A 25,413-nucleotide genomic window follows, 5' to 3' on the forward strand; every position below is an offset into this window, starting at 1 on the left:
AACTGAAAAAGTTAACATCCTAAACTCAAATAGCCCAAATAAGGACAATAAATCAAACACTGTTCAAAAGAAGTACAAATGAACACCAATATGAAAGGATATTCAATATCTTTAGCTGTTAGCAAAAAGCAAATTAAAAAGTGCGTAGAAATTATTTCACACGCCAGTCAGAAGGACTGTCATCAATATTTGAGCTCCTTCCTTGCTGCGGTGTCAGGTACATAGTTTCAGCAGAGACAGATCTGGAAAGCTGAAATATTTTTTATCTGATGGTATAAAACCAGCCCTACTCTAGGTAATATGTAATTTTTCATCTAAGCACTAACATTTTCTTATGCAGATATTATGTTTCTGGCAATTGAGATTATTAGGGGTTTTCATATATGGCCAATTCTACACTGGCCTGCTATTGCCCCAGGAGGATTAATTAAAGATAACTGTTTTAAAGAGCAGTTTAGATCTATCTTTATATAACTACAAACCACATAATAGGTATCTTATCCTTGGACTGAATTATTAGGAACATAATATTTAGAAGAAGAAAATTGACATTGTACAACTTTCTGTTCAAATGTATTTCACAACAGGACATAAGTAAATCAAAACTCATTTAGAAAAGAATTTGCAAATAAGCAACTTACAACTTTCTTATGTGGAGAATGACTAAAGGATGCGGGGTGTTTAGTTTTAAGGAATTAGGACACTTAGTAATTTGAAAAATGTCCTCCAATATTTGATGTACAGTTTGCTTTTTCTGTAACTTGTTAAAATGTTGAACAGTAAGTATAAATTAAGCAGTCAGGATTTCAAGGTAATACAATCCCAGCTACTGGGGAGGTGGAGGCAGGAGGATTCCAAGTTTGAGGCCAACCTATGCAATTTAGACTCATTCTCAACATAAAGTTTTTTAAAGGGCTGAGGATGTAGCTCAGTAGTATAGTGCTTGACTATCATGTGCAAGACCCTGAATTCAGTCCCCAATACTGCAGGGGAAAAGACCTTAAAATATTTTTTACTTTGGTGCACTCTCTAGTGACAAGTAAAAGGCTTTCTAAGTTGTAGTGATGATATATCTAAAGCTAGGTGCCAAAAAGTACTATTGACTCTGACATGTTAGGTTGTATATGTGTTATGGTTGAATTGACACGATGATCATGTTTATAAGTCACTGGGATAGATTAATGATAACACATAGTGTCTAGCAGATATCAAACACTTAAACTTTACAAGCATTGTTTCATTTGGTCCCTGCAGTATTCTGTGAAGGAAGTATTGTTATTGCTGCTACTACTAGATCTGTTTTTACTGCTCTAGTTTGATAGTCAAGGAATCTGAAGCCTCAAAGAGCTACATAATTTACCCCAGATTACATAGCTGGTAAATGTCAAGATAGGAGAGTCGTGAAGTAATGATGAGAGAATGACTGAAGTAATAGACTTTGTGGTCTGGGTTTCAAAGGAAGGAAGAATGAAGCTGTGATTAAACTTGGGACTGCAAAAAAACGTTAAGATATTAGATGTCATGAGGTGACAAAACATGTGACGAAAGTGATAGTGGAGCAGTAGCACTGTGAGAACAGGTCATCGGATCAGAGAGCTGTTAGACTTGAATATTGCAGAAATCAGGTGGTACCCAGGACTGACAACATCCTCCTTTGGGGAGTAGGTTATTAGATGGATGACTGGGGGATTGTTGGAGTCAGGAAGGTTAAGGAGACATAAGACTAGCTCTTAGGCAGATGTTGAAGCCCTCAAGAGATGACTCATTTGTGAGATGGCTCTGGAAGGGATGTGCCCAGTGGCTGGTATACAGTAGGAATTCATAGCAGGCTTGAAGCCCCACACTATGGTCTAATCTGGGTTTTCTGGGTTGTTTGGAACATAAGTGAAAAAAAATTTGTGGGAGGAAACTCATTTTAAAGCATTAGCAATAGGCAATTATAATTTCCTGCTTCTGTTAAAGGTTACTTGGCAGGAAGAAAAAAATAATTGTTTCTGTTTTCTCCTTAAAAATTGATAATTATGCTTTTGGTGACTGCACTTCAGGAGCATTGTTTCAGAGAATCAGTTTATTCTTTTCAAAAGTTATTTCACAAGAAGAGAACCTGTTAAATAAATTAGATACCATCTCAAAACAAACAAAAAGAGGTAACTACATAGTGTATACTACTGAATAAGGGATTATTGAAGTGTTTTGTTTCGTTTCATTTTGTTGAGGCAAGGTCTCACTATGAGTTCAGGCCAGCCTTGAACTCACTATGTAGCCCAGGCTGGCCCCGAACTCCCAGCAATTCTCCTGCCTCAGCCTCCTGAGTGCTGGGATTATAGGCGTACACTACCCCCCCTCCCCAGCCTAGCCTATTACCAGTTTTGAAGGATGTAACAAGAGCTGGAAAACGACAAAGTAAATGAAGCAGAAACCACAGAATGTTGGCAGTTGTTGAAATTGGATCATGGCTATATAAAGGTTCATTATAAGTTTTTTCTGTTTTTGTGCAAATGTGAAATTTTCCAAAATAAGATGTTCCTTTTTTTGAGGATGTCCAGTTGTAATGTTTCAATTCATAAAGTTCTGCATGCCTATCTATATGCCTAATGCTATCTTGTGTACTTATGTACTTACGGAAATATGAGGGATTAGGAAGAGGGCTACTCATTCGCTACAAGTGAAAGCTAGCATTAAAGAGAAGAGTCATGGCCTTAAAGTTTTTACAAAAGCAAAAGAGAAGTGACATTTCTGTATCTCATGTTCTTACTTCACATAGGTATAGCTGACTTCTTCATATTCATTTAAGAAAAGGCTCAAATGCACAGTGATAGTAATGTAGCGGTGCATTTACTGGGCTCCTTTTAACAAGAAGTTTCTAAATTCAGACATTTAGAAAAACTCACTTTGGGCAGATATGCTTAGATTATTTTAGAGTACCAGCTTCAATAGAATTTGCCTTTAAGAAATCCCTGGTAGTGTTTTTGGAACTGGCAATCCTATGGAAACCTATGCGATACTAAAAGGAAAGCATTTTATTGCAAGTTTGTGATTACTTAAATATGGATATATTTAGATGGCTTTTAGCTGTTCTTCATATTTCTTTTATTTCCAAGAAATTTTCCTCTGTTGATTGACATACCAGATTCCCTACTCTGGTATCTTTTTCATTGACTGACACTGGATTTAGAAAACTTAACAAAAACATAGTGAAAAAGAAATATCAAAAGAGTAAAATTTTTCCTTGGCTGATAATTAGATAAGATTGGGAAACTTACACTGCTAGACTACCATGTGTGGATAATTTAATAGCAAATAGGTAGTTTATTTTCTTTTTTAAACCAAGAAAGATTGGGCAGATTGTGTTGGCCGGATGCATGTGATGCTTGACTGTTATCTTCTTAAACCTCCATGCCACTAAGTATAGACAGTGATAATTAAACTTCCAGAAATCATGTTGGGATTGTAAGGTTTGGGGCTTGTGGAAGAACCAGCATGACAGTTGGCTCTTGGTAGTTGGTGTGCTTTCATTGACCCAGGAAAAGATGGGAAGCATCTCAGCCTTTCTTTTACTGTATTTCCCTGTCCATTTCTTCCAGCCCCCGCCCCCTGAATTAATACATTGTCCAAAGTGTTGGTAATGACTGGGAACTACTCAGGTTGCACAAAGCATTTAATGAAATCTTGTCTTAGACAAAACACTAGAGAGGATCATAATTAATGTCTTATTTTCTGCCAGTTGCTATTGATTACTCATTCAAGATTCCTTTGTTCTCAGAATGATAACAACTGTAGTTTGCATCACTATCTAATGAGATTCTCAGGATAGAATTCTTTAACAGCAAGCTGATAATTGCTAACATATCCTTGAAATTTCAATGTAAATGAATTAGCATTATAATTATTGTGCAAATGCCACTGTTTTCCAAATTTAAAATTTATTACAGTCTTTTTTAGTCATTCATAGGAAATTAACAGCAGACTGATATAGTCATTATTAAAGGCCAACATTTATTGTTTGCCCAGCATTCCCTTCACCCTCTGGAGATTTTTATTTGATTGAAACTTGAGAGGCTTCTTTCACTCTTCAATTCTGTCATCTTGAAACTTCAAATGGACTTACGACTAAACTGTGCTATTATTGTAATTAAAAGAATTGCAAATAAAGGAGAAATTGCAAAAGTACTATGCTAACTTTGCTCTAAGAACAATTTGTCTCTTCATCAGTAACAAAAGAAAAGCATGATACTAGAACATAAAGAACTGAACTGAACTGAAAAGTCTTAACTGTGCATGTCTTCTGTTATCATGATCATGTTTTATATCTATCACTTTAATTTCAGCACACTCCCTCCTCAAAAAAGGCAACTCGAACAGCTGTTTGCCTTCATGTATTAAACTGCACACCATTTCAGGAACATAAAATAAGCATGGAATTAAGAAATCTGTATATCTTTCTTTTTTTTTTTTTTTTGGTACCAGGGATCGAACTCGGGTCCTTGAGCTTGCCCAGCAGGCAGCGAAACCACTGAGCTAAATACCCGGCCCTTGAAATCTGTATATCTTGCACAGGCTCTGTGCATTCGTAAAAATTTGGGGATATGTGACATTAGTATTCTCAGTCTTTTTTTTTAGAAAATTAATAAGAAATTGGTGCATCAAAATTTCAGTCATAAAATGGTGCTGAAAATTTTTGACAGATGGGCAGTTAGGCTTTTATTTAACTTGAAGTTATAAATGGATATCAAAGCATATTTAGCACATGTTTGAATCAGTCCATTTAATGGTGAAAAAGTAATTCTGAGAAAATAAATTTGTGTTTATCAAGATTGCAGACATCTTTCCCTTTTAAAGACAAAGAATACTCAGAGTTTTTTGTAGGGCAGTAGTGAATTCTTCTAGCTACTAACACCACCATTTTACATAGGATGGTCTTCTCCCTTTTTATGAAGTCACGTTTAGTGTACCTCCCACTATAATTAACAAGAATTCACATTAATAAATGATGTTGGCCTAGACCACTACTTTATTCCTTCACTTTACCTTTCAGCCAGACTTATACTAAATAGCCTTCTCAGATTCAATTTGAAAGTGTTTCTTACACATGAAGAGAGAAAACTTAAAATATATATCATGTGGGTCATTAAAGTTCCTTATAAAGAAATGAGAACTTTCATTTACAGGCTACAGGCTTGTGATGTATAATTCAAAATGTTACTATATGTTTTACTGCAGTAATCTAGGCCAGTGGTGGCAAACCTATGGCACACATGCTGCAGCTGGCTGTTTGTTATCATTGAAAGCTCTGAAAGGTTCACCATCACTGATCTAGGTTATATTAGCATTTCAAGGAGAAACTTTCAATGATTATTCAGCATTATATAAAATTTTCACAAATGATGTTACTAGATGGCTATTAAAAAGATTTTTCTTACAGTGTATTAAGAAATGAATGCTGTATCAGTTCAGAATAGTAACTCATAGTTGAATAAGACAGCTTAGTGAAAAAAACTGCTTTGCCTCATTCTGTATCCTCTGGGATATTTTTATACCTTTTTGCCTAAGATACCTTCAGGACAAGATCAGTAGTAATCAATAATGCTTCTCATTTGTTTTAAGCAGGCAGAAAAATCAATAATATGAGCTGATATCTAATTTTATTTTAGGAGAAGAAAAATAGCTTTGGTAAGTGTTTGAAAGATCAAATAAAGGGAGACTATATGATTTTGTTACTGATAAAATATCAAAATGTGAGGCATTTATAGTTTAGCCCTTGGTTTTCTGAGTTGTATTTTCATTGGTTTCTTAGATGTTATTTCTTAGATTATCAAGTTCTTGCAGAGAAAACCATGTCCTAAACTTTCTCTTTATTTCATATAGTGCTAGACAACAGTTCATTTGAGTTAACAGAGTAAAATATGACCTTATGTTCTTAAAAAGAATAAATTTCTCCAATATTCATTTTACCTAATCATCTGGATCGTGATACAGTTTAAGCAGGGGAAATAGTTATTGTAGCTAAGTGAAATATTACCTGTGTTTTGTTGTTGTTGTTGTTGCTGCTGTTGTTGTTGATGTTGTTGCTGTTGTTTGGTACCTGGGATCAAACTCAGGACCTTGCCCTTTTGAGGCAAGCATAGTGCCCCTGAGCTAAATCCCCGTCCCTAGCCTCTGTGTTTTTTGACATAGTTATTAATGTTTTTTATAGTAAGAAGAGTTTGTCAGTACTATAATTAGAAACAAGTACCTTTTTCTCCCTAAAAGGTTCATTCTGCTTTTTTTTCTTCCTATATTATGTACATATATGTAAAATCTACCAATTTGTATTCTTAGATAACTCATGGTTTAGGATAGTAATCTACAAATTCATTTATAAGTCACTTACATTTTTCAAGTTAATCTTATAGGGGAGGAGAGGAGGAAGTAAAAAGGGTCAAGATATGATATGTATATATACCAGTTCCCCATAATGAATATATTTATTATGGATTGCAAACATATATTAATAATAAATCTTATAAATGGTAATTAGAGTCCTGAATTTTTGTAGGAGTCTTGATGTATCAAGGAAAATACTTTCTAAACATACCTGAGTACAATTACTGTAGACATTTACTAAGATGGGTTTGCAAATGCTCTAGTGAATCCTCAACATTTATTCTTTTCTATATGTATGTATGTATGTATGTATTTATTTATTGGTACTGGGGATTGAACTCAGGTCCTTGCGCTTGCGCAACAGGCGGCAAAACCACTGAGCTAAATCCCTGGGCCTATAGGTTTTTATTTTGAAAAATTACAACCCCACAGAAAAGTCGAAGAAGAATATAATGAATGGCCACATACTCTTCATCATCCATTAACATTTTACCACATTAGTGTACACAGAGTCCTTTTTTTCTTACTCAGTGTATATATATGTGTATATGGTTGTGTGCTGTATGTGACTTTATACACACAAGTGCACATACTTCTGCTGAATCATTTGAGAATAAGTTGACATTTTACTATTCTTGATCTGGATTGATGCAGCTTGAATCTGTCACACTATCCTTTGGATTTAGCCTCTAATTGTCAACCCTCTCCCTAGGGGTCTGTCACTTCTGCCTCTATTTTCTTGCCTATTTCCAACATATTGTCTCACCATAGCCATTGGGATTTGTAACTCAGCCAACTTGCATTCAGGGCAGAAAAGGTGTCCTGAAACCTCAGGTTACTTAACGCAAAAGGATTGTACCCAGGAAACAGAAAATAAACATATTGCTCACCTTACAGTCTTTCGTGACATTTAGAATGTGGTGATTTATAGGGGAATGAGAAAATGAAACAGGTTTTTATTAACTAAGCTGTCTGCTTTTATTGTTAACCTTTACTTTTCCCAGTAACCCTACGAGCTGTTAGTAATGTATGCATTTAACCACTTAACGGTTTACCCCAAGCGTCACTTGTGCAGCACATTTGTTTTCATACTTACTATCCTGAGTGTTACTTGGGCAGATGTCATTTCAACCAGTCGATCCTTACGTTGAATAAATTTGATAAAATTATCATTTTTATATTTCCTGTTATATAATCTTATAAAAATTAACAAAAATGCAGTTTTTGGTCATCCTGCATTTAAATAATTGGACTGGTAAGTGCTTAAAGAAGAAACCAACTCATTCATGTTACGTAATTTGCCATGGTATTCAATCAACATTTGAACACAGGGGTACTAATTCCAAAACTTCATGTTGTTTCAGGGGCATCAGTATTTTTTGTGTAGCCTACTTTTAGAAATATTAAAATTACACTTTCCTGTTAATCATTTAGGTTATCATGCCTCTTTGTTATGACCATCACTTGACATCTTTGAAGAAGTAACTCCCTGACTGAATTTTACTCATCTGAAAGTTTATGTATCTTTCCTTATTACTCAAATTGACTTTTCTTCACTTTTCTTGAAACTTAGTCCTTTCTTCCACTGTCAAAGCACTACATTATGGGTCAAAAAAATATTTTCTAAAAAGGGCTGCATAGTAAATATTTTAGGCCTCAGACCATGTCATCTCTGTTGCAATACTCAACTCTTCTATTGTAGACTGAAAACAGCCATATTCAACACATAAATGAATGGATACGATTGTGTTCCAAGAAAACTATATTCAGAAGCTAGCCCAGTTTGACTTGCAGGCTGTGATTTGACCCCTGTTATAAACCATTTTTTATATGCTCATAAATTTGTATACCAGAAAGTTTAAGGGGCACTGATAAGTGACCTTTGAATCCCCTTCTCTTGAGTATGTGTGTGTTCCTTGACCAGGTTCATATGTGTCTTCATGTGAGAAAATGCAGATGAAGTAATAAGTAGAGCAGGTGCCTTAAAACATTATCAATGCAAGACAGTTTGGGGCTGAACAAAGAACATCCTTTTGAAAGACTAGTGATATTTAAAGGAAAACTTAAATGTCTGTAACCCATTAAGGGTTGCCCTTAAGCATGTGGTAATAATATGTTCCATCTAACATACTATGAATCATAATGTGATCTCACTATTTTAGGAATGTTGCATGTGCCTAGCACAGGCAAAATAAAAGAAAGAAATACTAAACAGATGTGGCAATGGAAATTTCAGTAAAATCTCTGTGGTAGACTTAATGACTCCTAGATCATATACTCAGACATTATTGGAAGAGCTATAGGTCCTGGTGTTCTGTTATATTCATTGCTTATATTTATATTGATTATTTTCTCCCTTTTGTCATTTCTTTGGAGTTTATTATTTTAAGGAAGATACATGTTTCTCGCCCAGTCTTTGAACATTTTATCCGCTGAAATTAATTTATCTAATGTTAAATAACTACATTAACATTACGTTGTCTTTTTATGTACACATCATGTCATCTAGTGATTGAAAAACTCTTCTGCCTACATTTCTGCTCTGTAAAGGAATATATCCACTCTGTCCAAAGAATTTACTTTTTGATGAGTCTAAAAAATAAGCAAAATGTATGCTCTTAATTATGAGTATTTCTGAAGATGTAATAACTCTCAGCTGCTTATGTATGTTGGTTGCTTCATGTTTGCTTCAGCATTATTGAATAAACTTTGCAAGCTGCCAGAGGCATGTGGGCATGCACCTTTAATGTCAGCCACACAGGAGGCTGAGGCAGGTGGATCACAAGTTCAAGGCCAGTCTGAGCTACATAACAAGACCCTGTCTATAAAAAATAATAAATTAATAAGTAAACAGAGACAGGCTTTCATATCAGTAACCTAACTTTAAAGCTTAGTAGACTAGAAAAAAAACGGTAAATTAAATTGAAAGCCAACAGAAGAAACAATATACAGTAGAATAAAAATAAAGAAGACAATTGAATTAACAAAATCAAAATTTGTTTCTTCAAAAATATCAACAAAAATGACAAACTTTTGGTTAGATTGACTAAGAAAAAAGAACAAAGTCAAATTACTAATATAAGTGAAAATGAGTGACATTACTCTGGACTTTACAGAAAGAGAAAGGATTATAAGTGAATACTATGATCAATTAAATGCCAACAAATAGACAGTCTAGATGAAATAGGCAAATTCTTGAAGACACACATACATTATCAAAATTGGCTCAAGAAGAAATAGAAAATTTAAAAGGGGCAAAAACAAGTGCAGTAGTAAGATCCTCCCAATTGAGAAAAGCCCAAGACCAAACAGCTTCACTAGTGAATTGTACCAATTATTTTAAGAAGAAATAAGGACAGTCTGTCTCAAATGTTTCTTTATTCCAAGAGGGCAGCATTATACTGATGCCAAAGTCAGAGATACTGGTATATAGGAAAAGGGAAACTGTAAATGGTTACTCTTTTTTAATATTGATGTAAAAGTCTTTTACAAAATATTAGCAAACTGAAGGCAGCATCGCTAAAGAGATTATACACCGCAGCCAGTTGGGTTGTGCAAAGGAATGCAAACATTGTGTTTGCAAAAATCAGTCAGTATAATTCACCACATTAATAGAATGAAGAAGGAAACCATATGATTATCTCAGTTGATACAGAAAGAAGAATCTGACAAAAATTGAAATTATGAAAAAAAATATTGCACAAGCTAGGAATAGAAGGGAACTTCGTCAACTTAGAAAAGATCATTTATGAAAACTCCATAACTAATATCATACTCAGTGGTAATAGTGTGATAGCCTTCCCCATAGGGTTAGGAACAAGACTGTTTTCACCACTTATATTCAAAATTGTATTGGAAATTCTAACCAGAGCACTTAGGCAAGAAAAAGAAAAGGCATCCAAATTGTAAAAAGAGGTAAAACTTCCTATTTGCAGATACAGTCTTATATAGAGAGATTTCTAAGGAGTTCACAACAAAACTATTAATGCTAGTGAATTTAGTAAAGTTGTAGGATATAAGATCAACACAAAATTAGTTGTAGTTTTATACATTAGTAATAAACTAAGACTAAAATACTTAGGAATACATTAAAATGAGGCATAAATTTAAACATGAGGTATAACACTGAAAACTACAAAGCCTTGTGAAAAGAAATTAAATATATTCAGAGTTAATAGATTGGGAGATTCAATATTGTTAAGAGGGCAATACTACCCAAAGCAACTAACTATATATTCTGTGTAATTCCTATCAAAATTCCAATGACCTTTTTTTTTTTTTTTTACAGAAATAGAAACACTAATCCTCAAATTTCAAGAGACCACAAATAGCAGAAATAATATTGGAAAAGAAAGTCACTATTGGAGTACTCACCTTTTCTAATTTCCAAACTTAACTAAAAAGCCACAGTCATCAAAATTGTTGATATTGGCACTGGGTAGACATAGAAACCCATCAGATAGAATTAAAGGGTCTATAAGTAAACTCAAATATCTATAGTCAGTTGATTTTCAAAAAGTGTACTTGGGCTGGGGATTTAGCTCAGTGGTTTCGCCGCCTGCTGTGCAAGCGCAAGGACTGGAGTTCCATCCCCGGTACCAGGAAAAAAAAAAAAAAAGTGTGCTAATACCACCGACTAGGGACATATTATTCTCTTCAACAAATGATACTGGCACAACCTCATATCCACAAGAGAAAAATGGAGTTTTATCAAAATCTTAGCTGTAAGAGCTAAAATTATAAAACCCTTGGAAGGAAATATAGACATATCTTCATTCACTTAGATTTGACGATGGACTCATATATGACATCAAAGTATGAGAAAATAAAAGAAATTGGTCTTCATTAAAAGTTGAAAACTGTTATGCATTAAAAAGGACATTACCGGGCTGGGGATTTAGCTCAGTGGTTTCGCCGCCTGCCTCGCAAGCCCAAGGTCCCAAGTTCGATCCCCAGTACCAAAAAATAAAAAAAAAAAGGACATTACCAAGAAAGTAAAAAAAAAATCTACGGACATGAAAAAATTGCAAATCATATATCTAATAGTGGCCTAGTATCCAGAACATACGAAGAACCCTTAGCCAGGCACAACAGTGCATGCCTATAATTGCACATACTTGGGAGGCTGAAGCAGGCGGGTAACAAGTTCACAAGCCTGATCAACTTAGTGAGATGGTGTCTCACTGGGGATATAGCTCAGTGGTAGAACACTTGCATAGCATTCATGAGGCCCTGGGTTTAATGCCCAGTATCCACCCTCCCCAATTAAAATCTAAAACTTCAACTACCAAAAGACAACCCAGTTTTTAAAATAGGCAAAGGATGTGAACATAAGACATTTTTCAAAGATATTCATATGGCCATCAAAACTATGAAAAGATGCTCAATATTGTTAGTCATTAAGGTCATGCAAATTAAAACCACAATAAAATGCTGTTTCAGCTCTCAAGAATGGCTGTATCTGGGAGTTTTGACATGCGCATTTAATCCCAGAACTTGAGAGACTGAGACAGGAGGATGGCAAGTTCAGAGCCAGCCTGGGCTACATAGCAAATTCATAGTGAGACTCTGCCTCAGAAACAAGCAAAAAGAAGGCCTGTATTGAGGAAAAAAGGACACAAAAAATAAGTGTGGGCAGAGATGTAGAGAAATTGCTGGCAGAAATGGAAAATGTTTCAGCCATTGTGGGAAACATGCAGTTTCCTAAAAGGGTAAACATAGAATTACCACAAGGCCCAGTAATTCTGTTAGGTGTGTACCTACAGATTTTGAAAACAGGCACTCAAATAAATACAGTACTTGTACACAGCTGCTTTATTCATAGTAATGCTGGAAGCATCTGGCATGCCTATGTCCTTATAAAGGAATAAAGTACTAGTATCCACTCTAAGGTATATGAAGTTCACATACACTATGCTGAGTGAATGAAGACAGAAACAAAAGGTTACATGTTGTTTAACTATCTTTATGTGAAATACGCAGAATAGATAAATCTGTAAAAACAGCGGCTCATGGTTGCCACACTGTATGTAGGGTATAATGAGTGGTAACTTAATAATGGGTATGAGGTTACTTTTTGTGGTGATGAAGGTATTCTGAACTAGTGATGACAGTTGTACATTATGAATGAGTTAAGTCTTACTGATTGAAGGCTTTTAAATAGTTTTATCTTACATAAATTCCACCTCAGTGTTATTTAAAGATGAATGGAGGCAGGGCTGGGATGTTACAGCTGCTGTTCCAGAGTTCTGCTGGTTCTTTCTGACCAGAGCTGCAGTTTGTTTCTGAGCAACTTCATGATGTACAGTGGATGAAAGGACCACTCTGCAAGTATGGTGATAATAGTAAGGGTATTGTATGCTCAGGAGGGTAGTGCTTATGCTAGAGGAACCTCTTCTCTCTTCCTTAAGAATGTCCCCTCAAGTATATACAACACTTTCCCAATGAGATTGCCTTTCCATCTTCTGCCTTTCAAGTTTGTGTAATATTTTTTCATCTCAGATACCAGAAATCTTTCAGTCAGGGTAGCATTTGACAGTCTGTCAAAGTGCCATGCAATAAGGTTCTCTTCTCAGCCTCTCATCATGATAGATTTCTTGTAATCACACTTTTTGGATTTCCTACACATTAGAAAGGGTAGCAGGTTCCTTAGTTGACAAGCTCAGAATCTGAAAAAGGAATGGGTGATTATTGTAGACTAAATAGAACAAGATGAATTTTATCAGAGAGAACTGTTAAGTCTCTTAGTACAACACAAAAGGGACAAGACAGCAGCATGTGCAGCAAAGTGAGGAGCCATGAAGTAGCTTCATTTTTAACCTCTCAGCTTCTGCTAATGAATGGATTGTTTGAACGTGGTGTTGAAAACTACTCTGTATTGATCAGACCACAGTGAGGCACTGTCTCCCATTCCACTCTACAAGAGATTTTGACAAATGATAAATAAGTCCAAAGGACAGTGTCAGATGAGGAAGACACTCAAGCCTGTGTAGTGACACATAAATGAAGGAGAACAGGAGTGGCTAGTCTTGGAAACATGGGCAGTATTCAAACATGGAAAGCTACCTGAAAAGAAAGGGAAGAGAAAAACCCAAAAGCTAAGATTAATAGATGTACATAATTACTAAAAAGCAGGCAATGGTTGGATGGGAAAAAGAAAAACTATTGACTGAAACCAGTGGTCTGATATAATTCAGAAAGTATTGGGTGCTTCTTACATTCAAGACATTACTAAAGGTGACATAAATAATTTAGAAGTGATGGAATTTTCAGGTTTTGGTCAGTTTCTGCAGAAAGATGACTTGCTTCCTTGGCCTTGTTTTAATAGTCTGCTCTTCTGAGACAAGATCTAGGGCTTGGGAGCCCAGCCCAACTATCTTCTTCAGGAAAACCAGGAACACCATACTACTCATTCTCTACCACAAGTTCCAGGAGAAGACCACTCCATGACTCTGCAGCCCTTGGTGAGTATATCACACAGCAAGTCCTGTCCCACAAGAAACAGCCTGCATGCCCACCCGCCTGCCTACTTGCTTCCCACCCTCCCTCCCTTCCTTTGTTTTTGTTCCCTGTTAGTCTGTACTTCTGGCTATGCTTTTAATTAGAAAAAAAATTTAGCTTCTTGGTTATCATTGATTTAAGGCTTACCTGCATACAAGTAATATAAGCTTGAGCGTTCCTAATCCAAAAATATAAAATCCAAAATGCTCCAAAATCCAAAAAATGTTGAAGTTGACATTATACCACAAAATTCAACACCTGACCTCACGTGACAGATTGTATTCAAGGCATAGACCCACTAACAATTCTATATAAAATTCCTCTCAGGCTATGTCTATAAGGTGTATTTGAAGTATAAATGAGTTTCATGTTTAGATTTGGGTCCTATTTCTAAAATATTATATCTATGCAGATATTCCAGAATCAAAAAAAAATCCATAATCCCAAACACTTCTGGTCACAAACATTTTAGATAAGGGATTCAATTTATATCTGTTAGATATATTAATAAGTAAAATATTAAAATTCTTACTTTCACAAATATGTGTTAAACTACCACCACCACTGTGATTGAACTCAGGGGTACTCTACCACAGAGGTACATCCCCAGCCCCTTTCAGTTTTTAATTTTTAGACAAGGTCTCACTAAGTTTCCCAGGCTAGCCTCAGACTTGAAGTCCTTCTGCCTTAACCTCCTGTATATCTAGGGTTACAGGGTATGCCTCCATGATGGCAGTGTTTTATATTAGTTTATCTATGAGTAGTTTTGGATGATGATTGTTTGCCAAGCCATAATTTTAACAAGTTTCAAACAACCAATTTAATACTTCATTTAGTCTTTCATAGAAGGAAGTAAATAATTTTTAAAATGGGACTTAACCAGTTTTTCTTCTTATGATTAAAATTTCATGTCTCAATATTAACACTTTCGTTTTGACTAAAATTGAAATAATAATGAACATAGTGGTTTGGTATATGTTTTCATTTCAGTAATACAACAGCACTGTTAATTCAGTAGATATAAGCCCAAACTTAACAGAAAAACTGAGACAGCACAGAGAACATATTCATATAATGAGTATGTGTCTTACCTGATATAAAATTGAAGATTTTTACAATGCTTGGGAGGCTGAGGCATTAGAATCTTGAGTGTGAGGTCAGCCTGGGCTATATAACAAGTCCAAGTTCAGCCTGGACTACTCTGTGAGACCTTATCTCACAAAAAAAAAAAAAAAAAAAAAATATTTTTTCACTCCAAGTCCAGTGTTTCCTACATATAAGTTGCTCCTCTTCCTAACTTTTCTTTTAAGTTGAGGTAAAATCAGAATAAACTGAGTCAGTATTGCACAACTGTCTTCTGGTCCAGCTTCACAACCTCACTTCAGAAGGAAAACTATACATAGGAAGCATTCATGTTCCCTTCTACCCATATCTTTTTTAACTTCCTTATTTTATGTCTGTGTGTAACCTAACTAGTCTGTTTTGTATTACTGTTTATAACAAGCCTCAGGTGTTCTCTGATGCCTTATCTAGTCTGTGTTTAAATGTCAGAATTGTTAGTGATTCCTACCAAAGATTCTTTATACAAGAAAATTTAAGTTGTAAAGCATATCTATATTTAAGGTAGGCCAGACTCTAAAATAAGTGTAATCTACTTAAAGAAAGTATGGTGTAGTTATTCATTACACAAATATTTGACTACCACCGATTTATATATATAGCTTCTGTTAAACCAATACAGTATTTCTAGTCTCTAGTTGTAGATATGCTTTGAGGTATGTATAAAAGGGCTTTGTGACAGATTGTCACATTCAGCGTAGAGAATCCTTGTGTGTATTATGGATGATTTAGTGTGTGTTCTGTTAGAATCAGTCCTGATGATTTAGACCAGTATACTTTTTGTTATTAAAGAAATCATGAGTTGTAAAGTACATTTCTTCATCTCCTCTCTAGTTTCCTACCTAATGAATGAGGGTAGGGACATTCCATTTCAGTCTAGAGGTGTCAGTGTTACTCTATATATGCACATACTGTAACAGAAAGCACTAATACAGGCCAGTATACTATTACTGAAAGTTCAAGAGGAAAAAATTAAATGTTGAGATAACTAGGAAAGAATGAGAGATTTCATAAAATCCAGATTTAAAATTCAGTTTTTCTGTAAATTACAGCTTACATCTTTTTCATTTTGATCATGACATAGGTACTGTTGTCTCCTCCCTTCTAGGGAGAGTGCGATGTATACTACATCTTTACAAAAATTCTGTGAGGTTGTCTTATTAACTTCATGTTACAAGTAAGGAGTTAAGACCCTGAGATGCTAAGTAATTTAGCCAAGGGTGAGTACACAATATGGTAGTTCTCCTGGGGCCCAAGGAATCCGGCCTATCTTCAGTGAATATCATTTAATGGATTACTATTACACTGACAATTGTCGTTCTTAGGCTTAGCTACTCTTCTTGACATTACAGTTATTTGTAAAAATTTCAGAGGTAGAAGAACTTTAGAGATCTACACCAACCTCAACATCTTCTCAAACCATTTAGATGTTTTAAGAAATCACCATCCTTTAAGAACAGTTTTTATTTTGTAATCATTTTGCTCTACTTTTATTATAAGTTGAATAATAATGGCTAAAATTTATTAAATGAGCTGCTCTGTTAGGCACCAACCTGAGCATCTTTTATATATTATCACACTGTGAAACATACACGGAAGAGAAGGTTTGAAGCCCTGTGTGTTTTTGAGGGTACCGAACTCAGAACTTAAGTCACCTGCCCGAGCTCACAGTGCTGTATATGGAGGTGAATCTTGAATCCCATCAGCTTATCTCTTAACCACAATTTTCACCTTCCCAAAAGTGAACTATGAATCCCAGGTTCTTTATTTTAAATCAGACATTTATATAGGATTACACAGTGGGAGCTAATGATGAGAGACATTTTATTCACATGTCAGATAACAACTGGTAGCGACTAAAAACTAGCAACGTTTTCTATTAATGACCCCAAAATGGAGTGATAAGCTCCAATTTGATAGGAGTAGTTTGGTTGACTTCTGTGAAGTATGGCTTTTGTTCAGGGAATGCTGTATTAGTTGTGAGGAGTTGGGCTCCAGAAACACTTCACGAAGAACTAAGATTTTGCCTTTAAGTTTTACAAATATAGAATATGCCTGATGTTGTTTATCTTTGGCACGTCTGTTTTAAGGAAATATAGGCTGCTGCTAATGAATGCTGTTTCCTCTTTTTATTGTATAAAATTTTCCACATGTTACTTTTAAAGTTGCTTTTTTAGCTTTGAGCTTCCTGGGATATCCACTGTAGAGAATTCCCAGCTCAAAATGAAATGAGTTTAGGGCCGAGAATTTAGCTCAGTGGCACCGTGCCTGCCCTGCAAACACAAGGTCCTGAGCTCGATCTCTGGTACCAAAAAAAAAAAAATGAAAAGAGTTTCATCCTTTCTTAAACTGCATGCCTTATTGTGTAGTATCATTTATGGCCCAGGAAAATAGTGTGCTTATTGATATCCTTGTTTTCACGGTTTTCAGAAGTACTGGCCTTTATACCAGCCTTCTTCTGTGTCCTCTCTTCCTAATAGTGAGCCTCTGCTGGTCCTGAACTTGATTTATTTCTATAAAATTGGAAAGCTGTGCTTATCTCTTTATTTTATAAGAAACAAGATGTATGAGCTTGAAAGTTTACAGATGAGTAAAATTAAAGTATCATATGAGTCTGCATAAGTATATAAAAGTACTCATTTTTCACTTATATTGATAAATCTTGTCTTAGAAAGAAATGTGCTTTCTCTAGTTATTTCCTGGAAATAAACACAAACATTAAAGTATAAATTGTACAGAGGTACTGACATTGCAGTGTTCATACACATTAATAACATTGGCTGTCATTATTTATGCTGATGCCTATATTTAGTAGGTTATGTAGCATGTATTGATATTATTATAACCTTAATTTTTCATTCCCTAAATTTTACTTTAGATTTTTAACAAGGTATAACCTTAGCTTTTTATTTTTTAAAGCAGGCTTTTAAACCTAATTCTTAATTTGATGCAGACACTAAATTTGTATCTCTGTTAAAGAAGTATATTATTTACATGACCTGTTGCACCAAGTCCTGCCTCTCAAATGAAACTTAGATAAATGATGTAAAGCACCTAGTATTGCACCTGGCACATAACAGATTTTTAAGAAATATTAATTCCCTTCCTAGATACATGCTTAATGCTATTAGAAGAACCTATTCTGCAGTGGAACCACTTAAAAGAAATGAGACTTCCTCTATTCCTCCAGTGACTTTTTTTCCAAAACACTGGAAAAAAAGATTTCTAGGGGAAGATTTACTTTCTATTCATTGGAGTCTGATTTTTTTTCTAATGTAGTACTATATTATTTTCCATGTGCAGATTCATTGCAAGCAAAGAAAGTCAGAAAGGTGCCTCCTGGTCTGCCTTCTTCTGTAAGTACCCATTTTTTTTAACTTGATGTTAAATAATTTTATTTCAAATAAACATTCTGCATTTTCTTGTTACAAGGGTACATGCAATTGGTGCTATTGGGCATACTTTAAGTAGTAACTCTTCACTGCTTAACAAAATCATTGATTGAGATAAATCCACATTTAATGTTAGGCTTTTGGATTTCTCTGCAGTGATTTGTAGCTTACTCATATGCTTCTATTCCATGTCCCTGTCACTTGAATTTCCCTCTTGGGAAGAAGACTAGGCCAGTAGCTGTCAAAGAAGATCTCCTATACAGGTCTTTTGATGTTTAATTAGTCATTATGTTGCTGAACAGGAGGACAGACAGAGATTAATAGCTGAGAATCTTAGAAATTTACATTTGTAATAATCCCAATGGAGCTAAAGACATTAAGATTCGGAGGACATGTTCAGCTCAGCTTGCCTCAGTAGGACTGAGGTTATTAATATGCATAAATCATCGAGTCAGATGTTCATTGTGAAGCCCTTGTGGATTTTAAAGCCTTCATTAAGCCTTTCCTAACTTCAGCCTAGCATCGGGAAAGCTTTCAAGCAACTAGTTTGTTGATCTCTCTTTGCTCAAAAATGTATCCTTTGAGAATAAAGGGCTTTGATGAAAAGGTTTTAGAACAATCATTAATGGCTGTGATAATCTAATATTATAGGGGAGTTTGTGCTATTAAATATGCTTTTGAAGAAGGAAAATTATTTGTAAATGAGCCTATATCATAAATCCACCTATGATTTTAAAAATCTCTGGTACAGAGAAGGAAGAATCTCCCCGTCTCCCCTTGCTCAGAACAAGTGAGGAGTGAGGCCCTGCTGCCTTGTGAGGCACATCTCTTTGTTGTGTAAATGGTGTTGGGCTTTTATTTGGCCACACTTAACTCCTGGGCATAGGTGCTGCTGGGTGAGTCACAGCTTATCCAAATGTAGACTGAATAGAATATCCGGCTTGGCAAGTAGTAATTTAGAAGGTGCAGCATGGGTCTGAGCTTTTTATTTTTTATTAAGGCTAAAGTAGAGATATCATCTTTTTGATTGTTTGCCTTCCTTCTTTTCTGTATTCTTCCCCAGCCTTCTCTGTGTGATACATGAAAAGTCAAATTTAAAATCCTCTTTGAAACTCAGTTCCAGATGGATCTGAGTTTTATGCAGTCTAGGGCAGCTGTGCGCTGAACCTGCAGCCTACCTGGAAGGTTGGATTGCAGCTGCAGGCATTCTTAAAAGCTTTTGCTTGCATAAGCACTTGGGCCCACTAGAGGCTGAATAGCTGCTTGATAAACAAAATGAACACAATGCCTCAAATCATTATTCCCAAAGACAGGAATTTTTTTCAGCAGCAGCTAAAAATAGTTGGGTAATTTACATTTTAACAGTTGTACACCATGGAAGGGTAGGTGGTTCAGCAGCATAACAGATGATTTCTCTTAGATTAACAGAAATCGTATTAAAACTGACAGAACTGCTAAAACATGTAACAGTGCAATTTTCTTATAATTTATTACTATAATTCTATAGAGGTAATTAAAGTTAAATTATGTATTAATACTTGAGGAACTACATAGGATAAAAAAAGATTAGTAAATGAAAACTTCATCTCATTCCTTCTTAACCTGACATTAGTTTTAAGAAGCAGTACACTCTCAGTGTTTCACAGTTCTTGTGTTTTTAGAACAAAAAATTAAAATGGACAGACCCTGGACAGCACCAGCGTCTCTACTTTCCTAATCAGAGCAGCATGTCTGCTTGAGCTGTTCTCTGTGCTGTCTCAGGTGCCCAAGAAAAGAAGAGCCGCTGAATTCTTAGGAAATTTTGAGGACCATTAGGAAATGTCATAAGCCACACCTATTTGTATACTGTATTTTCTAGTTCCCTCAGTACACACTGAATGTTAACTAAGGTTATAACTTTGTGTTTAACAAAATGTGTTTTAGATTAAATGCTATGTTGACATGGGTTTTTAAAAGAAAATAAAAAAATTTTAAGAACAGATACTTTGATAAATATTAGCAAAATAACTTCAGAGAACGCTTGTGGTTAGACTCAGTGCAAATAAGGATTTAAAGTTGTAGTTTTCTGTTTGAATGCTTTTCCTGAAAAAATATGCATTGTGAATTATTAAAAATGAATATAAAAATGAAGAGCATGTACATTGTTTCATGATAACTTGAATAATTTCATACTTTCTCAAAATAGAAATTTGACATAATTTAGATTTCAATAGTTTGTTCCCATTACTAAGGAAAATGAAAGGTTAGTATCATACTGCTCATACTATAAAAACAATAGTCAGGGTTACTCAGCCTGCAAAGCATTGATAGTCTTGTTCTTCGCAGAGCAACTGAAAGGTAACTTCTTCTGTTTGTGGATGAATGTGCAGTGATGTTTTAATTGAACATTGTTTGAACAGCATGGTCAGTAAGCTTAAAGGGATGGTCTACCAAATCTGCCCAGTTCTGCTCAGGTACTGTTTGTAATGGCCCTTCATTAGTGAGTTATACAGTAGAAAAGTTGGAGTGTGAAATCTGAAATTCCTTTTAGGGCTAAAATACTATGCCCTTATGGCTTGAAAACTGGCCAGGCTCAATATAATACTAAAAAGTATTGTGAGCATATTCTTCTGATAAGAAGTAATATTTGTAAGCACAGGATTTTCCACTTGCTTGCCTGGCAGGTCGAAATAGTAGACAGAGTGGACTTTTGTAGCAACACTGGTAGAATGGTGTGTGAATGCTGAGAATTCAAATGTGTAGACACTGTATCATTGCCTTCAGAGAACTTACCATGAATTAAGCATTTGGCAAATTACTTATATTGTCTGGTGACATAGGATAGAACTAACCCTGCCTTGAGGACTGAGTAAAGATTGAAGACAGATTTTCTCCCCTAGTAATTTGTGGGTTTTTTTTTTAATGGAAGTGTCTGCATTTGGTAGCATCCATTACAGCCTCAGTGTTATTCTGTTAGAGGTGCAGAACTTGCAGATGTGAGGAATGGCATTAACTGTTAGGTTTAACATCTTAGTCGTTAATCTGTGTACATGGTAAGATAACTTGAAACTCTCAAAGACATAAGAAACTCACCCCAAATCACACATAGGGCCAAGATTACAACCTAATTTAAAATGAAAGATCATTTTCTTTTTGAGTGTTAAATGTATTGCATGTCTTGGTTTACTTATAAAATATATTGCTTAATATGTTAAATTTAAAAGATAGTTTATTCTGTCAGTTTCATTTTCATTGATCAGATTTGTTTTTAACTGCCTTATCACCATCTGAAAGGAAGATATAGTAGTAGAAAGCAGATTTCCTAGTCAAGCAGATGGTGAGTTCTCTCTAGCCTCAGCTTCTCTTTATTTTATGACGTTGAAGAAGTTGCTTTGATTGTCTGAACTTGAAGGGATGTTTTTTGTCATTTTTTGCTTGTATTTGCAGGAGTGAGGATCCAAAAAAAGGGCCTCTTGTGCACACAAGTGCACTACCAGTAAGCTGCATCCCCATTCCTGCACCTCAGGGTTCTGTGCATACGAGGAGACAATAATGCCTATCATAAATGTTGCTATGTGGGTTGGGGATTTAGCTCAGTGGTTCCACTGACTGCCTCGCAAGCACAAGGACCTAAATTCGATCCCCATACCAATAATAAATAAATAAACAAACAAATAAATGTTGCTGTGAGAGTGTTACATACCACATATTTGCCTGGCATACCAAATATACTTAATAAATGTTCCTTCTTTAATTTTCTAGTTTCTGCCACTCTAGTCTAAATTTTTTTTTTAATTTCATATTTACCATAATTTGCTGAAAGGCAGGGAAAATTTAAGAACAAAAGAAAGGGTAAATATAGTGAAAGAAAAAACATTACCACACTTGTATATGTAAAGTTACATACTGGTCTGGCACACAGTGAGTATTTGGGAAATCGTAGCTGATATTCTTCAGAGACCCTTCCTTTGCAGGAAGGGAACCTGCAAAGAGAGGAGAAACTTTTTGAATCGCATTCTGCTGACTAGAAAATATACTAATTATTTTTGCTTTCTGAACTCTTCAGGAGCGTATTTTTTCCCTTTAATTTATGACCCTCTGAAGCATTCTCAGATGGAGAGAAGTTTTTTTGTTCTTTATTTCTTGGTTTTAGTATTTCCAAACAGATAATTTTTATATGCTTTAAAGATGCAGAACTTGAAAAATAAATAGCATGATTTTAATCACTTGAAATCTTCTACAGAAAGTAAACACTTAAAATTCCAAAATACCTTTCTAGCCCAAGTACCTAAAGTTGTATTCTTCTTCCATAGCATTTGAAAAACTTTTTCAACATGCAGTCTTACCTGTGTATCAAAATGACGTATCTTCACTGTTTTGAATAGTAACTGGTTTGCAGTCCCGTCCATAGGCTGATGACACATTTTTTGTTTTTTAATCAAGTGTCATGCTATCTTTGTCCTGTGTTTTAAAGTGTGTATATATCTTCCCACAGAAGCTGTTGTCATAATTTCTTGGTTAAACTCTCAAAATGGTTGTTTTCAACCCTAACCCACCTCCCTCATCAAGGAACTTTATTGTTTCTGAGATGAAGCAGATCAACTTAAACTCCACTTTTTTGTGTGTTGAGGCAACAAATGAGTTCTGCGGCATTTAAACTAATAAATCTAGTTGGAAATGATGCTTTCTCTTCTTGCAAAAATTTTATGGGATTTCATTGTGATGAGAATGGCAATTTTTCTTCTGTTGGCTTGTGCATGCCAGCTAAAACGCTCTACAACTAAGTCAGCTTTTTTTTTAACGTAAATTATGATTCAGCATTGAATTTGAAAATTTAGGGACACCTCTTGAGATAATTGGAGAGATTAAAGACAGAAAAATATGATTTTAAAAATTGCTGTCTAAACTATTAAGAAAAATGTCCCAGGTGTGGTGGCACATGCCTGTAATCCCAGCACCTAAGCGAGGCTGAGGCAGGAGGATCACCAAGAGTTCAGGGCAAGCCAGGGCTACATAGTGAATTCAAGGCCAGCCTGGACTACATAGCAAGCCTGACTCAAGCCCCGCCCCCCCCAAAAATAGCCAGGGTTAGAACTATGAAGAAACAGATACCTCCAGTTTATGTACGAAGATAGGAAGATGAGCAGCAAGTATAATACTCTGAAGGGAAATAGTGTCCTGTGGAAGTAATTAGGAAGCTAAAATAACAGCTACACAAGGCTGTGAAGAAATGCCGCAGTCCTGAGATAAACAGTATTTACAGGCACAATCTGCCTCAACTGAACTCATGAGTGAGCCCTCTAGTCCTGAAACATGAATTGGAAAGTATTTGCTTATTAGTTCTTTGACAAAGATGCACAAAAGGCATATGACTGTACATACTGAAGAGTGTCTTATTTCTGACTCTTAGATAAACTGTCTCTTTGAAGACTACTGTGATACAGTTTCCAAAATGGCCAATTCATTCTCTGACTTTACAGGTTAGATGTTATGGCTTGTGTTTAGATGTCCCTCCAAAACCTCATACGAATGAGGTGGGGCTTCTTTTTCAGAAGGAGCTGAATCTCCTGTGTGATTGATTCTTGGTGCAATGCTAGGCCCAAGGGCACTAAAATTACGTGAGGGCTACTGGCTCAAAGTAGTCTTGAGTAAGATAAAAGGGGCAGGAAGACACTTGTTAGTTCCCTTGTTGCTTTTGCTACAAGCAGGATGTGGGCTTCATGAACTGTTTCTCCTCTTCCACACTTCTCTGCCATGTGCCACTCTGCCTTGGAGCCAGCTGATTATGGACTGAAACCTCTACAAACTGTGAGCTAAATAAACCCTTTCCCCTTTAACTTTAGGTGCTGGGTATTTTGTCTCGGCAACAGAAAAATCTTAATACATAAAGGAAACAGTTGTATGATCCATTCCAAACTTATGGTCAGTTTAGTCACTGAATGAAAGATTTTCTTCATACGTTACTAAAAAGGGGGCCAGGGATTTAGCTCAGTGGCACTGTGCCTGCCTCACAAGTGCAAGGTCCTAAGTTCGATCCCTAGTACCAAAAATAAACAAACAAACAAATAAATAAATAGAAATAGCCACTGTTTATGCTAACAGTAACCAGTGTTGAGAACAATGTCAGAATTCTATCAATGTAAATAATAGATTTTTTTCAGTTTTTATTTTTATTGTTTCCAATATATAATGATTACATTCCTTATGAGGAGTTGGTACTTTCCATAACACATCATAATTCTTTTTCAACCCCTTCTGTTTCCCCCTACCCTCTTCATCTAATACCCTTCCCATATGAGAAAGATCTGTTTCCCTATTTCTTATTATGTAACCTTTCTTTTACTCTTCATTTATATTTTGGGTTACTCATATAAGAGAAACCATGTGATATTTAAGCTTGTCTCTCTGGTTTATTTCTCTTAACATGATAGCCTCAAAGTGGATCCAGTTTTCTACAAATGACTGGAGTTTATCCTTACAGCAGAGTACTTTATCCATTCATCTTTTGATGGACGTATAGGCCACTTCCAAGATTTAGCTATTATGAACTGTGCTGCTATAAACATGGGTATGCATGTGTCACTGTAATATATTGACCTTATCTCTTTTAGGAAGATACCTTTTAAACCATAATTAAGATGTTCATTTTTGTGAAAAGCCAGTAATGTCTTTTACCTTATTTCAAGTCAGAACAGAAGGAAAAATAATTACTGAGTAAGTGCTATGAATCTGATTGTTTGTACTGATACAGTTGTATAACTTCAATGAAGTTTATTATTTTCTGACTTCTCTTTTTTTAAAGAAGAATATGGTTCAGATTCATTCAGAAGTTGCTTTTAAAGTGTATTGAACTCTTCAGCTGCTTGTATTTCAGTTCTCTGAGACATCACAAACCAGATATAGTTAAAACTGGGATTTGTGTATGTATATGTGTGATTTTACTTTGGAAAGTTACTTGTACTTATATAATATCTTATTTCAAAGACTATAGCATATACTAGACAGGTATATTCATAGTTAAACTAATTTTAAGCATTTTTTAAAACTCTGCTAATCCCAA

The 25,413-nt window shown here is 35.3% G+C and overlaps 1 protein-coding gene across 12 annotated transcripts in view; it reads left to right on the forward strand.

The window, feature by feature from the left end:
- The window catches only part of Tcf12 (transcription factor 12), a 384,470-nt gene that overhangs the window by 288,702 nt on the left and 70,355 nt on the right, over window positions 1-25,413 (forward strand). For all 12 annotated transcript variants that reach the window (XM_087199164.1, XM_021237170.2, XM_021237171.2 and 9 more), the window contains 2 exons: window positions 13,691-13,826; window positions 18,286-18,338. In XM_087199164.1, coding sequence (XP_087055290.1) covers window positions 13,691-13,826; window positions 18,286-18,338 — 189 coding nt within the window. The remainder of the gene's footprint in view (window positions 1-13,690; window positions 13,827-18,285; window positions 18,339-25,413) is intronic.

Source organism: Heterocephalus glaber, unplaced genomic scaffold (assembly GCF_053883595.1).
Source record: "Heterocephalus glaber isolate CG9 unplaced genomic scaffold, H.glaber_assembly_v1.0 deba00001689, whole genome shotgun sequence".
Taxonomy (NCBI): Eukaryota; Metazoa; Chordata; class Mammalia; order Rodentia; family Bathyergidae; genus Heterocephalus; species Heterocephalus glaber.